General features: G+C 45.6%; 1 protein-coding gene across 1 annotated transcript in view; it reads right to left on the bottom strand.

Annotated features, from left to right (window-relative positions):
• Nucleotides 1-2707: 2707 nt before the first annotated feature.
• Nucleotides 2708-17411, bottom strand: part of srcin1b (SRC kinase signaling inhibitor 1b) — a 33336-nt gene continuing 18632 nt past the window's right edge. The window contains exons 8-22 of the mRNA XM_068754847.1: nt 14683-15602; nt 13891-13980; nt 13479-13519; nt 13192-13215; nt 11518-11678; nt 11188-11363; nt 10970-11100; nt 9729-9876; nt 9067-9364; nt 8601-8934; nt 8388-8518; nt 8123-8275; nt 6792-6929; nt 3195-3290; nt 2708-2806 (exon numbers count right to left, since the gene is read on the bottom strand). Coding sequence (XP_068610948.1) covers nt 2708-2806; nt 3195-3290; nt 6792-6929; nt 8123-8275; nt 8388-8518; nt 8601-8934; nt 9067-9364; nt 9729-9876; nt 10970-11100; nt 11188-11363; nt 11518-11678; nt 13192-13215; nt 13479-13519; nt 13891-13980; nt 14683-15602 — 2940 coding nt within the window. The remainder of the gene's footprint in view (nt 2807-3194; nt 3291-6791; nt 6930-8122; nt 8276-8387; nt 8519-8600; nt 8935-9066; nt 9365-9728; nt 9877-10969; nt 11101-11187; nt 11364-11517; nt 11679-13191; nt 13216-13478; nt 13520-13890; nt 13981-14682; nt 15603-17411) is intronic.

Here is a 17411-nt window from a genome sequence, read left to right as displayed (position 1 = left end):
CCAGTCAGGGATCACCTTCAGGGGCAATTTAGTCCCCATTAGTGTCCACAGTTATCCAAGTCTCTGCCAATTAGAGGTGCCGATGTCTGTCTGGTCGACACTCACTGTTCCACATGCTAAAAAATGAATTCCAGACTAAGTTTGTCATCAGATATTTAGAGGACACCGTTTCTACACACTAAAACAAACTTTTCATCCCTGAACATCTGGAGATTCACACACGGAATGCTGTAAACAGAGATGCCCACTTGTTTCTAATTGCCGCCCATTCTTACAGCGCACTCACATGGTTATTATCTTCCCGCCGCTAATGGAGGCGCACGGCCTCCTCCTCGGGACCGTTTCAACTTTCACCTCATCTAAATGAACGCTGCCCAACCTTATTACGCCACGGCTCAAGCAGAACTGAGCACATACTTAGCTAGTTTTAGGCATTTTCTTTTTTAAAAGGTCAGTGCACACTCCACACAGATGGGATTCGAACCCGGTACCTTCTTGCTGTTTAGCGGCAGCGCTAACCACTGCACCCCAGCGCCACCCTCTGCTCGCAAGGATTTCACTGACTTATAAACAAGTTTGTATCATTAAACTTTACAATCAGAAAGCAGCTATTTTCTTGCATTTTTATCAAACGGAATCAAATGTTCTGCATTAAAATTTACATTTTATTTTACCAAAACTAGGAGGAGAAAAATGTGCCCAACAACGAATAATTTCAGACCACTCACAGACTCACACTCACAGCCAAGCGTGTATAAGAGGGTCACTTTTATTGTCACAAAAAAACCACAACAGGAACGTACAAAAAGCAGCAACCTTCTCTTCGATGGATTTTTCTCACGCAAAGCAGCAACTTCTACTTTCCATCCATTTAAGTTGCTCCATGTTTTGCACTTAGTTGGTTTTTATTAGTATACTGACATTGTAGTAGATAACCATTCATCACAATTCACAAACAACACAGCAAGCGTCACTCTCAGACTGGAGGAACGTTATTTTGTCGGTGTCATTCAAACATCTTTCTCCGTGGTTAGAATAATATTTTTTCTTATCCGTCCTGAACTTGATACAAAAATCTATGTTACTGTACAACTTTTTTATATATATATATTTCTTTTCTTTTTTTTTTTGCTCTATTGTACACTCACAAGTATACACGGAATTATTGACAAGAAAATGAGATCTTTGTTGACCCAGCGTGCAGATTTTCAGGAATGTATACAAGTACGCATGCCATTTTGGATTATGTTTTTCCGTCTAAAAAAAATGTTCAACATAAAATCAATTTCGTCATATATTATTTGAGTTTATATATACATTTTTTTGAACATCCACAAATGGAACAAAACCACACATTCATCAAGAAACCATCGACAGAGTCTAATCTGCCCGCCTGTACGTACACTGTTGGTTATAATAGAGGGAAACAGCTACAAAATGGAACGTCCAATCGGCAAGGCGATTGTTTTTCAGAGGAAATGTGCTTTTTATAAATGTGTTCAGTCCGTCACAAACGTCTGGAGTGTTTTTAAATGGTTTGTTTCATGGTTAGCGAGAAAGAGAAGAAAAAAAAAAGATTTCTCGAACACAGAATAAAAATAATTTACAGAATAAATGTGTTACATGCTCATGAATCCTCTTCAAGTATAAAAATACAAAAAAAAGCTTGATTATATAAAACATAGATGATACTTTTTCTTTTTTACATATTAATAAAGCGATTTCTCTGAACAAAAAAAACTAAATGATCATTTGTTACACACACAATATATCCATGACGTGATTCAGGTTATACGTTAACTGTGTTTGTCTACGTTTTAATGCTTTTTCTGATACTACTAATACATTCCATAAATGTATTATCTATACTGTATACTGAAACATCTGTTTGTAATTGATTTCTGCCCGGGGTTTGAAAGCACGCTCGCAGGATAAGATTTATATTTCCCTCTAGCAAAATGTCAAACAGCCCAAAGCCTGTGTGCAGGATTATTTATCAGATCAGATCAGCTTCACATCACGGTTTCACTTGTCACCTCAGCAACCTTGTTCTCGACTCGTCACAGTTCTGTGGTTCAAACCCTCCAAACATAATTTGAAAGTAAATATCATCCGTGTCCCAGTTTCATACTAATTGCACACATTATTTACTAATTATCACAGTATAACTTTTGTACTTTTAAGTGACTCAGTGCATAAAAAGAAAAAGAAAAAAGATGGCGTAGTCATAAAATGGGGCTGCAGAAACAAGGTGTTCACTTTTGTAATTGGTGCTACATTGCTGGAGATAACAGAAACAGAAAGGCTGCAGTAGAAACGCTGCAGTAATCAGAACGCAGTCGAACACTGGAAGCCGCAAATGTCAAGCGTTGCAGCTAAACATTGCACCTAAGGGGAGGAGCGTGCAAATGAGCAGCGTCTCTTTAGACAGCTGAAGCTGTCCCAGCAAACCCAGCACAGCCCCTCCCACCCAGGCTGAATCCAAACGCACATTTTAATTATGTCTGCAGTCGATGCTTCCTCTCACAGAGCTGCTTTTCAATTGAACTGAACACTATATCTGGCCTGAATGAAGCAAGTGAAATTTAAATGAAGTTTTACACGATCATATTTTTGGAATTGGAAAAATTATTACGCATCACATCCATATTACAATAAATATGTCCTTTTTATATCAGTGCAAGTCCGGTTAAATCTGCACCCCATGCTAACTCCCTGCAGAAACTCTGCCTGACACCATCATGGAGGAGATGAAAAGCCAGTCTGGAAAGCATTCAGCACTCACATACTTCCTGGTAATGACCGTCTGCAGGACGGAGAAGTCTGGACAATCATTAGGACAAATCGACTTGTGGTGGGGGGGTCAATGTCGTTGTTTTTCTGTGACTGTTGCGTAACCATCATCCCCACTGACTTCTTAATATTATCCATGTTGGAGGATTTTCTTCGCGGGAACGCCTGTTTAGAATTAGTGTGGAACTGGGACACATGTTTTGATGGATTGTTAGACATGGTGAGCGATGGATTTTCATCACAGACAGAGGTGGAATCGCCGCACTGCTTCACGCTGCAGGTCCAACGCTGCATTAGTCACAATAGAGGAACTGCAGCTAATTAAATGGTGTGATAATATATTGAACTTTAGCTTTAACATCAGAAAGAAAGAAAAAAGTGTGCCAATGACAAGATCTCACGCCTTCAAGGTCTGAACTAGCACTGAGTCCAAAGACGGAATTATTGATCGGAGTACTTGCTCCTCTCGCATTTAGTCCAGCTGAGACCTGAGAGACCTGAGAAGCAGACAGAGGATGTGGAAAGCAAGTGCGAGAAGGAAAAGAAAGAAGGAGTGGCTAAAACGATGCGAGGAGAAGAAGCGGGAAACATCAGTGAAACCGACGGCGGCCGGCCGGAGAGATGAGCAGCATTTCGACTGTGGCACAAGAAGCAGCGGCGACAAGCGCCTCAGGACTGCCGCAAAAAAAAGCAAGCAGGGGGAAATTTAAAAAGACGAAACAAGAAGCAGTGAGAGGAAGGGAGGGAAGAAAAGAGAAAAATCAAGATTTACAAACAAACAAATGTATTTCACGTTTTTTGTTAAATCTTTCATCTGCGTGTCTCAGATGTTTCAAGGTTTTCTGTGCAACGTCTGAGTCGATGCTGCGCTAATAATACTGCTAATCTTTAATCTGATTGGCCACCGGGGATGTCAGGGTTTGATGTGTTGTCCTTGTGCTTGTTGTGGGTAGGAGAAGAAGAGAAGAACGTCACCGTTCGGTAAATGCGAGGCTGGGATCACAGCGCTGCTCTGTTTATCAGAGTTCTGGGACCAAAGAAAAGTCTTTCATCAAGTAGTTTTCTCTGCAGGAAGCAGGATATAAAGAGAGGAGAGGACAGGGGGAGGTTTACCATGAGATGAGGACACTGGGAAAAAAGAAATGGAACGACAAGAAGAAATTACAAATAAATGGTGAAAACAAAGAGATGAGAAGTGAGCAGAGAAGAAAATACAAGGAGAGGAGAGGAAAGGGGCAGAAAAGATGTGCAGTAGGATGTCCATGGAGAAAGGAGGATACAAGGGGGAAAGAAATAGGAAAAAGGAAGCCAAGCAGAGGAAATTAAAGAAGCAAAGGAAAGCAGGAATTGACAGGGAGATGACAATTAAAAAGAAAGAAGAGGAAAAAAGAGTCAAAGGGAGACAGGAGAGTAAATAACGAGACATGGAAAGATGAGTCAAAAAAAGGTGAGCTGGCAAGAAGAGAAGAGTGGGAGAAGAGAAATAGACAAATATGATGAAAGGAGAGTATGATATAGGAAGAGAAGAAAATGAGAGAGTTTGGGAAATGAAAGGGCAAAATAGAATAGGAGAAGGAAGGGGAAGTGACAAGATGTAAAGAAAGGAGAGGAGAAAAGGAAGAGGGAATTAGGAGGACAATGAAGAAGAAGAAGTGAAAAGGAAAAGGGTAGATGAGGGAGGAGAGTTAAAGCAAGGAAAGGAAAAAATGAGGAGAGGAAATAAGAGCAAAGAAGAAGACGGAATACAAGGAGAGGATGCAAGGAAAGGAGACAAGGGAAACTAGATCAAAGAGAAACAGAGAAGAGAGGAGGCGTCGTGATCTTTCAGCAGCAGCAGGCTGAGGCCCAGAGGCCTGTTTATGTGGCGAGTAAACAAGCCAACCGTTCCGTTGCCTCTAACGAACAGCTCGGCGCAACCCACATCCATTCCCCTCCATCACTCACGTAGGAGCCACACATGACCGGTGGGGGTTTGTCCATCCAAATGTTCAGCGAGGCAAGAAGGAGGACAAATCATTTGTGTTCAGAAAGATGAGTTAATGAGCCGTTTACTGCGCAGCGGTGGGAAATCACTGGGAACGTACGTCTAAAAAGGTTTTTTAAAGCAATATCATATTCAGGTTCAGTTGTGTTCAACTGAATGTTCTCTTCTAAATAAACGCGGCTAATTAAAGGGCTTGTTTATCGTTCCGTTGCTTGTATTTCTTGGCCCGATTTCTCAGTAATTAATTTAGCCGGTGCAATAAGATTAACACTAATAGATGCATTAACCAAAATCACAGAAGTGAGTTCCGAGTCGAGATAAACGGTAATAAACCTTTGAAGTAAAGACAGTGGAGGGAAATAAAGTCCTGCTGCCCGTCGAGCGAGACACGCGGTTCTAAAAGCACATTTAAATACAACATTTCTGAAACTGATCCGCACGCAGCAAAGGAGACGAAGATTCGGAGAGGATGTTAGTGAGAGCGGGATGCGTTAACAGTTTCAGGAGGAGGGAGGGGTCACGGCTCCATTGAGCAGGTCAGGGGCGGTTTACAGTGTCTGCAGCGGGACATAAAAACGAGCGAAGAGCCAAGTGCCGAGTTTAACCTCCCGTCCTCCCTCGTCTCGTTTAACTTACTCGCCTCTGACTGGCCAGTTAGACGGTATCCTGAGTCCTTTATCCTGAGCGATTAAAGTCAACATCATTTTCGTTTTTATTTATAAGGTTGCATTTGAGAGCCGATTGTTCCAGTTCGTTGGAACGGCTGCGATCAAATCGCACTGAATTTTATATGGAACTAAATACTGCGCTTGATTGTGAAATGTATGCACACAAGATTTTAAATGTGTGACCTCGATAACCATTTTAGATTAATGATGACTTAAATATTGCTTTTTAGGAAGGTGTGCACATTTTTATTCGTATCAATTATTTATTTTAAGCTTTTTAAAACTGTGTTTTTAAGAGATTCGGACACAATCGTTGATTCTTGGTGCGTCGGAACGTCATGTTTGAAATGTAAATATTGTTTTTGTTTGAGCAACTTGCTCTTTTAGTTTGACTCGGTTTATGTTATTGGATGTGTGAAAATCTTCACTAAAAAACAAAATCAGGCTTTTAAGAGAGAAATTCCGATAGATCAGGAATGCTACAAGTTGATGGCATTACATTTCATAATTAACTATACTTAACAGCTTTGAGTTCTGTATAAAGTTAACCTTTCCTCTGTTGCCTGTCAGTCTTCTTGTCCTCAACAGCGATTCTCTTCTACTTTCTGTAATACATATATTTATTGCACTCATTAAAGTGAGTAGCCGGCCTACAAAAACAGCTTTTTCAGGTAACCTTGCACCTTGTGCTTCACTCTTGTCATCTTGCATATTAAATCGTATAGCATTACAGCTGTTAAAAGGCAATTCTGAGTCAGCCAGTATCACGGTTTGGCCTTGTGGCTGGAATGTGGACCTTTCGGTCTTTTCATTTCCGACCGGGCCAACGTACTGAAATACTGTGCAACTGCTGCAGCGCTACCTCGAGATGCAAGGGATGGGTGATGCAGAAAGTGCAGCATGAGGTAATTATTGGATGAGAAAAGAGAGAGATGAGGATTCAGTGAGAGAATACGTGGCTGGATCGCGGTGAAGCATCGCCACTACGACCCTGAAATAAGTCCGTGGCATTACTGATATTGTCGCACAATGGAGGATGCAGAATGAATAGATCTACTTTAATAAAGCTACTTTAATCTGCACCAGCAAGACCTTCCTCATCAAATCAAAGACATCGACATACTCTCACAGCAAAAACTTGATCTCTTAGCAAGCTGGGTTGGATCCGGTGACTCAAAACGCACGTCAAGAACTGTAGACAGCGCCCCCTCTGGTCTTTTGCGTTATTTACGTTCTGCTATGCAGCTTGTCTTGCAGAAGTCACAGGGGAAGCTTCGGTGGAAGCGACAGCAGCAGAAAGGAGAGGCAGATGAAGCGCCAGAGGTGGAGGCTTAGAAGTGGAATACCTGCTGCTGGCCCTGGACTTTGTGGAAATCCTCCTTCTGCTTGCGGCTTTTGGGCCTCTCCAGGCTGCCCTGTTGCAGGTGTTTGAGCCTGGCTGCGACGGTGGGGCCCTTCATCGGTACCGGAGAGTTAGTGCTGTTCTGTGGGATCCAAGACAAGATGACTGTTAGCAGAGAAGTACATTAAATTTGACTTTGGCTGTGCTGCCGGTTCCATTCAGACACATGCCTTCGGTGCCTGCAGCCGCTGCGCTCAGTGAAGTACCATCAGTTTTTCTTTTCCTTTCTTCATTTAAAATATATTTATTGTTACAAACAGCAAATGCAAACCAGTTTCTGCAGTTATTTTCTTCCTCAAAGCCAATTTTGTTGGAGCCACATAAAACATCTTGGCTTACCAGATTTATTGTTACTGCATTTTTTTATTTTTTTTTAACCTATTGGGAATTTAGCCTGACTTTTCATATTTGTTTTTCTTCATTATTGTGCAAATAAGCACAGCAACGAGATGCTCAATAACAGAAGCTTTCTGAACTTGCCGCGAATTCAAACGCAGCACATAAAAATGAAAAATGGTCTATCGTGGGAAATACTGTTTTAATGATCAATAATAGATCGAGACATTGTTTTGTTGTGCTGATATAAATCACTGTTGGCACGATCTTTAAACTTGGCACAGTGTGTGAATACTAAAAACCTGCAGGTAAAAAAAAAAACCCAAAAAAGATCTTTTCAAGAAGCGTTTCTGTCTGCAGCTCTGGAACTCAAATCTTCCTTCCCTTCTACCCGCTGCCTTTTATCTTGACGCCGCTGTGCGATAATGTTAACAAAAGAAAGACCGCTCTGCTCAGCGGAATATGTCGCAGGCGCTGCAGACAAAGGCTCACATCGGCAAGCAAAAAAAAAAAGAAACGCCATCAGCTGCAAGGTTGCATGTTTAGAATAACGCAGCAGTCGTTAACGGACGTAGGAAAGCAAAGGCCACAAAGGTCATATTAGGATGAGAGCCTTGAAGGGTCGACGCTACAGATGAGTGTTTTAAAAGTTGTAGATGGAAAGTAAAATGAGGATGCCAGCAGCAGTAAAGGGAAATTCCACAGGGTGGCATGCGGCGCGGGCTGGTGGGGGCTTTACCTTTCTGGGTAAAGCCCCCACCAGCCTTTGATGGGGAGCTGCGGTGGGGTTTTTTTTTTTTTTTACAATATTTTACAGGCGTTTTCTGAAATACCTTTGAGCCGAGGTTGTTGTATGGAAGAATGTGACAAAGACTTTTAATGAGTGGTACGAACGTCCCAAACAGGAAATGCAACGTTACAACCAAACAAAAAGACTACCTCCAGCTCGGCAATGATCCGCTCCTCGTCGTCGTCGTCGTCCCGAATGGCCGACGCGGCGATCACGGGTGGAGTGGAGGCGGGTCGAGGGGTGTCCAGCGGGGGCCGCCGCAGCTTCACTAAGGTTTTAGGCATGTCACCATCCTCCTCCATCTTAAAGGAAAAATAAAGATGTAAAACCCTCTCGAGGCTGGAGCGCCCAGGCGACACCAACAACCCCCCCCCCCCACCACGATTACTGGTTCAAGTCTCGAGAGTCACTTGCATTCATATTCTTGTTGGTGAAGATGACCTCTCCAGTGCGAAGATGTGCCGAAGGGAAACTTCGGCGAGGCGGCGGTGGAGGCGGAGACTTGGAGGGCTTTTCTGTGCGATACCTGGCCACATTGAGATCCACTGTGAACAGAGGGCATCATTTTAGAATGCCGCATCATAAAATAAGTAAAGCGGAGTAAGTCGTAACAAAGCGAAGGCTCACTGGACCCTCGGTGTAAACTGCCCCCCTCCATATTGTTCAGCTTCTGGGCAGCTAGCTGTACTTTGCCCGGCAGCTGATCCCCAACGGATGCGGCGGTGGAGGATGAGGTCCCAGTGGTTCCAGCTGCTGGAGAATTAACCACGGCGGAGGTCATCGGCATGGTGATCTGGGGCTTGGGGGGCACTGCTGGCTTGTTGATGTGCCTGGCAGCAAAGTCCAGGTCCGGAATGGCCTTCATCAGCTCCGCTTGGGTCTCTTCCAGCAAGCGATTGATATCCTGGGCGCTGAACTGGGTCAAGCTGGCGCGCTTTTCCTCCCAGTCCCGCTCTGCTGCCTGACACGTACAACGATATAGACAAATGATGATGCAAACAGGCAAGCTGGCGAGGCCGGGATAAATACCGAGAACGCTTCCGTGCACGCATCGTAAAGTAACGGCAGGTGTGCGCGACCAACAGTTGTTTACCAGTCTGACTTCTGCCGACACAGATTTATCAGACAGACGTCGACTTGGCAACTCATCCAGGACCCGGTTTCTGTAAGTCATCGAGGGCTGGATGTCCTGCTCGGCGCCCAGGGCGTCCGCGTCGCCGGCGGACACCGGCCTCCAGTTGGCCAGGCCGGCACTAGTGGTCAGGTCAGCGAGGCTGAGGGGAGGGCTGTTCAGGATATCCAGGTCAGCCCTGCGACTCACGTCCTCCGCTCTCTTCTGCGATTGGCTGGTGAGGTCCTCGGGGCTCTTCCACACGCCTTCTGTGACTTGTCTGTACATATGCAAGAAATGCAAGAAACTGCGATGCAGACAGGACAACAGGAAGGTCCTGGACTGTGTTAGAAAAGACACTCAGAAACTCCAGGGATAGAAGAAACACACAGAAATGACGCTTTGCCAAATTAAACATTATATAATAGAAATTAATGGAAATATGTGTGACAGATATTATGTAACGGCCTCCTTACAATCCAACTGACCAATGAACAAATAGGTGAAGCTAAAACCTCCTTGGATTGTTGGATTAAATAAAAACACATCAAGGAATCATTTTGGTAACGCAAAAAAACTTGTGTATTACTTTGAGAAAACAACACATTGTCTTGGCAACGCTAAGGCGTGTTTGATATTCATACCTTCGCAGCATGCTGAGCGCATCAGTCATGGTGTTGCAGCGCTTCAGCAGGGCGTCCAGGCGGTGGGGCTCCTCTTTCAAGAACTTAACAGCCTCCACCTCAACCCTCAGCACCACTCGCATCTTACACTGCAGGCTGGGGAACTGGTCTGTATGGGCGGGGCCAGGGGGGGGGGGGGGGGGTGATGGATGAAGAAAGAAAGTATGATATTAGAGGGATGAGTTGAGATAATGATGTGTGGAACAACGGAGGCGGAGCGGGAGGAAGCTGTTTCTATCGCATGCGTTTGATGCCCCTGTCACATTCCAAAGATGGATTGCGTGGATGGCGGCCAAATGAGAGGGAGGGGCAAGCTGGAGGCGTGCTAACATAAACAAAGTCTGCGCTCATCCGTGGGTGGATGTGAGGATGGTTGGCTGCCAAAATTTGAATAGTTGGATGCTCAGCCGTCCTGGAAGGCGTCCACTTGCCAATCAAACGGCGAATGGAAGCTCAGCGATCCATAATTGGGTGGTAGACAGGGACACGGTAGAAAAGATCGGTCCACACATTATCATAACGAGCCACCCAGAGAGTTTAGGATTGACTCCTTAATATTCACAGTCGAGTTAGGGTGGCCTGGCTAAACCTGAAACTTCATGAACATTGATTTCAGTCGTAGATTCATAAATAATTCATCTGTGACTTGTCAATAGTGATATCAGTACGACCTGTGAAAGTATATAAATAGCTTCTTTTGTTTTTTGAGTGCGATACGTTGAAATGAAGGTACCAGGAGGAACATCTGCAGAAAGACAGTGAAATGAATTCCCTGTTTTCAGTATTTCAAATCAAAGCAACAGGAGGAGACCACAAGTGCTTTAGAACTCCCAGAGGAGGAATTAGGAGACAGTTGTCTCCCAGCAACGGAAGGAGGCAGATCAACTTGACAATAGGACTCAAGCAAAACAAATTTGTCGAAACAAAAGACTTTACGGAAAACGAGTCGTCAAATTCCAGAACGGCATGAGGAGGAGGATAAATGCAGAATTTCAAGACCAATTTCCTGATGATTTATGAACTTAAGTTGTGGGCGGGGGAGGGGGGGCTCATTGTGCTCGCAGATTTCATGAGAGAGGTCTTTTTGTTTCTTGTGCAGCAGGTCCAGCTCAAAAAAAAGATAAAGACATTAGCTTTGGCCTGCCAGTCCAAGAAAAAGTGAGGACAAACGCCTTAAATACACAGTTTACAGAGATGCGTACTTTTGAGTTCTGTGAGAGTCTCTCCCAGCATCCTCAGCTCCTTGCTCTTCTGCTCCACGTCCTGCTCCGTCACCAGGCCGTGGTTAACTGAGGAGCTCCTCTGCAGCTCCTCCACGGATTTCTCCAAGTCACTGCGGTGGGGGGGGGGCAGATTCATGTCAATAACGTGCAGCTCCTTATTGTCCACGCTACAGAAATGAGTCGCACTCGGAACTCACTGCAGCTGCTGGATGAGCAGCTCCTCCTGGTTCAGATATTTGAGTCTCTCCTCCTCCACTAGGAGGCGCTGTCTCTGGAGTGGGTCCTCCTGGGTGCGAGTGGCATCCAGCATCATCAGGCTCAGCTCTGACTCCGTCTCCCTCAGCAGGGATAAGACTGAGTCCTGGTTCTCCAACTGCAAAGTCACACGGGTTCGTCTGATCAGAGCAAAAACGCCCGAGACGAGCGCCGTTTCTACGGAACCTCTCAAGCACAGGATGAAGCGTTCTGCATTCTATGACGTGCATTAAAAACGACCTCAGACCTCAGACCTTCAGCTCTGCACACACCTGCATGTTGCGCAGCTGCGACAGCTGTTTGCGCAGCGCATTGGTGTTCTGCTGCAGACCTTGCAGGTGGAGTTGCATCTGCAGACGGGACACCGACACAGGCTGGTTGACCGCCGAGGGTGGAGGCGGCATCAGTGCCAAAGGAGCAGACGGCGTCAAAGCTTGCCCGATGGAAATGAGAATCTAAAATCAGTTCTCGCTTAGTTTCATCTCGGCTTTCGTTAGAGCACAGTGAAACGGATAGAAATTGTCCTTCATAGAACAATCAGAGGTTAAATATTGAAGAGGCCAAAAAATTAAGAGCCATACATAAAATAAGATGGAAACAACTGATATTCCAAAGAATCCCCCAATGAATCGATCTGTTGATCGCAAACAAATCAACAGGGATTGGTCGTTTCAGGATTTTTGGCAGCATCATTTCAGGACAAGTTCTATCTGTGCTCTAGGTAAAAGGTGGAGATTAAGGTTCTACACGGACGTAACAATGATAAACAGCAACAGCAGGCTTCTGAAACAAACAGGGTCAGGAGTGAAAAACATAATTTTCACTCTATACAAGTAACTCTTGTGACTTAAAGAGTTGCCAGACAGCTTGTATGGATGAATGTCTCTTAGTCGCCAACTGTCTGAAATGACAGCTCGGACATTTATAAGGGTGTTGAGTCACACACATCATGCAGAATGAGACAAAGGGGGGGGATAACTAGATAGACAGTAAATTGAAGAATTGCATAGACTCCTGTGTCGCCACCAGTCCAACACATCCGCTGAGAGCGATAACAAAAGCGCCTCAGTGGCGACTTCTTTAACTTTGACTCATCCTAGAAACTCTCAATGGGAGAGTTGCAGCCAGTGTTGTTGTTTATATATATAAACCTCATTTCTCTCTAATTCCAGACAGGAAGAGCAACTGGCAGTCGCCCATGTGACTTTCTGCTGCCTTGCTGGTCTGGATGAATGAGAGGAATTCTCTGAATTAAAGTGCCAGATAAAAATTTGATTCCGTTTTACTGGCAATATATGTTTCCAGTATCCTGACAGGTAGTTAAGAATCTCCCCAAAAGGATAATGATGCCAAAAAAAGAGGAAGTCTCAGGTTATTTTGGATGAAAAGAAATCTATTAGCCTTCACTGAAATACGAATTCATGTCATCAACATTAAACTACAGCGAAAAGTTGCAACAGCTTTAAAGTAACAAAGGTTAAGGATGATATGTCAGATATGGTAATACTATTACAGAGATTACAAGAGATGCTTCTGAGGAAGGGCAGTTCAATCTGAGCCCTGAAATCAATTCACTTGGGAAGTATTCAGCTTTAAAAAAATATATATATATATATATACAGTTCAGTCAGAAATATGAGGTAAGAGCAATTTTCCTTTTTCGGGAACACCAACAATTTTTTGAAGCTCACTTTACTTTTTTTTTTAAACATGCCTGACAACTAAAAGCAACTCACTCAAAACAGAGGAGGGAAATCTAGATGATACAACGTGGGATTATTGCAGACTTTATGCAACTCCAACAACAAAAGAAAGGACAAAAGGACAGACATTCTTGTGTTGTCCTTCAGGAGGACACACATACACACATTTTTTGGGAAGCCCATGAGGATTCAAATAACGGACATACGGGAGGGGAAGCGGATGGGACAGGAATACATAACTACCTTTCTTTTTTTTAGTTCGTCCAGCTAAAACAAAACAAAAAAGGCATGGGCACCGGTTACAGAGCAAGAAAAGCCAGCGAGCCCAGTGTGAAGAAGCCTGCAGTCAGCCATTGTGATTACGTATGAGGCACTCCAGGAAGTGTGCAGGGACGAGAGGACGTGTGAGAGGAAGTAGAGCCAATTTAAAGGGCTATCAAACGGGCAATAGTAGGGAGCAGTGACAGGAAGTGATAGGAAGGCTTTGGTCTCTTTTTTTGTTGGGGGGGGTGGGGGTGGTGAACACTTACTGTCAGTTCCTGAGCAGTCGCTGGCTGACTCGGTCTTCTCCCTGCAAGAGGAAAGTGTGACTAAGAGTCAGAACACACACTATCGACTTAGCTGCTGACAAGTTACTGATACACGGTGAAACATGTGTGAAATAAAGGCTCGCAGCTGGTGCGTTAACAATCAATGAAGGTTTGAGACCCACTTCCTGCATCAATGATGGGTGATTCAACACTTTGGTTTATTATGCCTTTACTGCCCTCTAGTTTTGAGGGCAGTAAATGTCTCAGTAGGCGAGTAGGACCAAATAAAAAGTCTCATCTACGTCGTACTCGCCCTGGAAAATAATAATTCGATTAAGACACGATACAAACCTTCATTTCATTGAGAATGCCATTGTTGCACAATGTGTGTGTGTGTGTGTGTGTGTCTCACGGGCTCTCAGCCTCAGGCGCTCTGCTCAGAACTCTCTGCAGCAGCCCGGTCAGACTCGCTATCTGCTTCTCCATGGCCTCCATGCGTTCCCTGGATCCACACAAAAGCCCGTAGCAGATCAGCTGTATTTCTATTTTTATTACACGTCACACAATGAAACTCCTCCTGTTCTCCTTTCAATTTCACCCCTGCTTCATGATTAGCGGCGGCATTGACAATCCAGTTCACAAAAAGTCATTTAGAATAATCAATAATAGCTTCTTTAACGAAGCAAAAAAAATTATTACAATTTTGCATTACAGTTCAACTGGCTTGACCTTGAGAAATATTTAAGTGATGAAGAGTCAAACACTGAGGAAGCTTTACCATCAACATCCATTAGCGTTCTACATTGACTGCACTTTCTACACCTTCACGGTGCCCACATTCACACTAAAGTGGGCAACTGCTGCCAGGCCCACTGGGAGCAATGTGGGGTTCAATGCCTTGCCAAAGGACACTTCGACAGTCAAAGGCGGGACTCAAACACTGACCCTCCGGTCACCTGTCGACCCGCTGTACCTACTGAGCCACAGCAACCCCGATTATATAGCAATCGCTGCAGGGGTATAATAACCAGCAAAAACGACCACAAAAGAGAGCGTGGAGAGAGAGAGAACATTCGACTGGGTCACTGGTAACTGGTATCATGACCAAGTATGAAGCTGGCTTCCTTGAAAGGCTCAGTTCACAGGCAGCGCATAACAGCGCATAAATTATGCAAATCACAGCGGCGTGCCGAAGCCGCCCTACCTGGTCTCCGTTTCATTTCCCAGCAGAGGTGAGCCAAACATTCCGGCTCCGCCTCCCTCTCCTCCGGGACCGGCCATCAAGCAAAGCTGCTCTGAAGTGAGGCCCAACCCTGGGCCCTGGCCCCGGGCTTTGGGACTGTCCCCAAACACAGAGGAAGTCATAGAGTCCCTTCGCAGACTTTGCCTCCCTGGGGAGCCCCGGCCTGGCATGGTGCCCGCATAGGAATCCCTCATGTCTGGTATTTTCTGTGGAGAGGAAGGTGGTGGCACCCGGAGCCCCATGGCCAACATGGAGGCAGCGTAGGCATCGTTGTAAAGCGGTCCTCCGGGTCTGTAGAGGGCGCCACCGTCCATCAGTTCTCCTTGCAAAGCAGCTGCTGAATAGGAGGTGAGAGAACGCATCGATCCAGCGCCTCCGCCGCCTCCTCCACGGCGGTATATGGAGCCATAAGGGTCTCCTCTGGTTGGTAGAGGGGAATGAGGACCACCTGCCAGACTCATCCGACTTGTTTCTGCTCCGAGAGAGTAGGGGTCTGCATAGATCCCTCCTCCCCCACGGTCATCTCCCCGCAACAGCACCATGGTCCTGGATCCCCCCACTTCATCGTCCGGCTTCACGTCCCTCCGCTCCAAGATGGCACTGGAGGAGGCGCCGAAGACCTGCTGGGGGTGATGGGGCTGGTGGAGCTGTGGTTGCTGGTGGGGAGACGAGTGGTGGGACTGGGGATGGGGGTGGGGCAAAGAGTGGGTGTGGTGAGGCGGCCCGGCGTAGGAAGAAGGCCTGCCCCCGCTGTAGAGAAGGCGGGCGCGAGACGGCGAGCCTTGAGGGGAGGCAGAGGAAGATGAGTGCTGGGAAGACATGGGTGGGTTGCTGAGACGGCGGTTGGGCGGAGAGTCCTGAGGTGCATACACCATCTCCCTCTATGAATAAATAAAAGAACAGATGTAGCGGAGCAGGAGTCACTCAGAATAATGATTAAGTAATGATCATCGGTCTTAACTGGGAGAAATATTCCTCTTTTGTTCTTTGCACGTGATAAATGAAACCTCGATTATTCTTACAGGTCCTAAAGGACAATTAAACATCTCCGACATGGCACGCAAGCCGACCGAAAACCGACTCATCTAGTAGGCGTGAGGCGGGCACTGCAGCTTACAAATAAGATCGCAATCTGTTTAAGTGCAATTATAGTTACCAGACACTAAATCTGCTCTCGTTTATAAATGCCATGTAGACCAAAGCCTCATTTAAAACAGCCGATCAATTGAATTCGCGCTCGGTTTGGCAGCTGATTATTTTACACAACTTTACATCACCAGTGAGGTTCCATTGCGTCGTTTTAACTATCGGTTAAAACATTTGAGTCAAATTACAGTCGAATTTCACAGCAATTCAAGGAGGAGGAAAGGCTCCGAACCGCCTCCTAAAGCGCATCTTAACATGCACTTGATCGCTTATTGATGACCTGAGCATGAAGGGCTTAATCTTTTGGCATCAATCCCAACTGCCAGACAGAAGGGCAAAAACAAAGCAGAGCAGAGGGCGCCGACAGGGTGTTGGCGAGAGCCCTGCATCAGAAGGCGCCAGGCAAGAGTCACAGATGCAGCAGGGAAACACCAACGAAGACAACACTGTAATTGCCTACGACACACAAAGACGGCTCTTCGAGACAATGAAAATTAAAAATACAATATTTCTCAGGCCCCTTACAACAACACCCCCCAGACTAATGACTGCGGTGCCATCTTCTTGTGTCTTAGCAACAGCGGCGCATTTTTGCCATCATTTCGCCGCACTGACGATTGAAAGCCATTTCACTCAACCGCCAACACCCCCCCCCCCCCCCCCGAAGATGTTCGCCTTTGTGCACTCCCGAAACGTTTGGCCGAAGATAGATGACATTTCCCTCCGTGAAGAAAATCTGACAATCAGCCTCATCCTTAGCCACATCCTGTCCTCTGCAGCTTTTGGTGTGGATGGATCTCTGTAATCCCGGTCAGTCATGCTTTTGTGGTCCGCAATCAGTGTCTAATCTAGTTCCAGCTGGGGTTCAGTAAGCGCACGCACACACACACACACACACATGCACACATGTCCTAGTCGCTCACCTTGATGGCGGGGGGGGGGGGGGCAGCAATTTACCCCACCCACATAAAACTCTGCTGCTGTGATAAGGTTGTAAAACACCAAGGAGGATTTCAGCACCATGGCATAATAATCCGAAGAGTGATCACATGGCAGAGAGGAATAGCTGACCTCCGCTAACATTAGCGAGCAGCTGCAAATGGAGCACAGCGGCAGGCAGAAAAGCAATCACACACGCGACCATGGCAACAAAAAGCCCCAGGGTGCTTGATTGACAGCGGCAAAAAAATGACAAATGCAGAAAAAAAAGTGCCCTGTCTCTCTGACAACGCTCGCGTCAGCTCGACGGTTCACCATGAAAATGCATTTTTCCTGCTGTGCACGCTGGATTTGTCTGCTGCTCTAGAAAGTGATTTGTCTAGCTCATAATTTATTTAATTCCATAAAAGTGCATTCTCTCACACGAATCGTGGGCGCATTCTCATTTCCATCATTGCAGCGTAATTAGACAGCAACCAAAAATTTTTTTTTGCAAAGGTCCTCTGCAGAAACACTGAACGACACCCCGAGCTCACGTGGCTGCATCCCAACGCAGATAGCATTAGTAATCGCGCTAATCTGGTTGGTGTCACGTTTGTTTCGCC

This window comes from Brachionichthys hirsutus, chromosome 21, assembly GCF_040956055.1.
Source record: "Brachionichthys hirsutus isolate HB-005 chromosome 21, CSIRO-AGI_Bhir_v1, whole genome shotgun sequence".
Taxonomy (NCBI): domain Eukaryota; kingdom Metazoa; phylum Chordata; class Actinopteri; order Lophiiformes; family Brachionichthyidae; genus Brachionichthys; species Brachionichthys hirsutus.
Note: the sequence above shows the minus strand (reverse complement) of the source record. Positions and strands in the feature narration are given on the sequence as shown.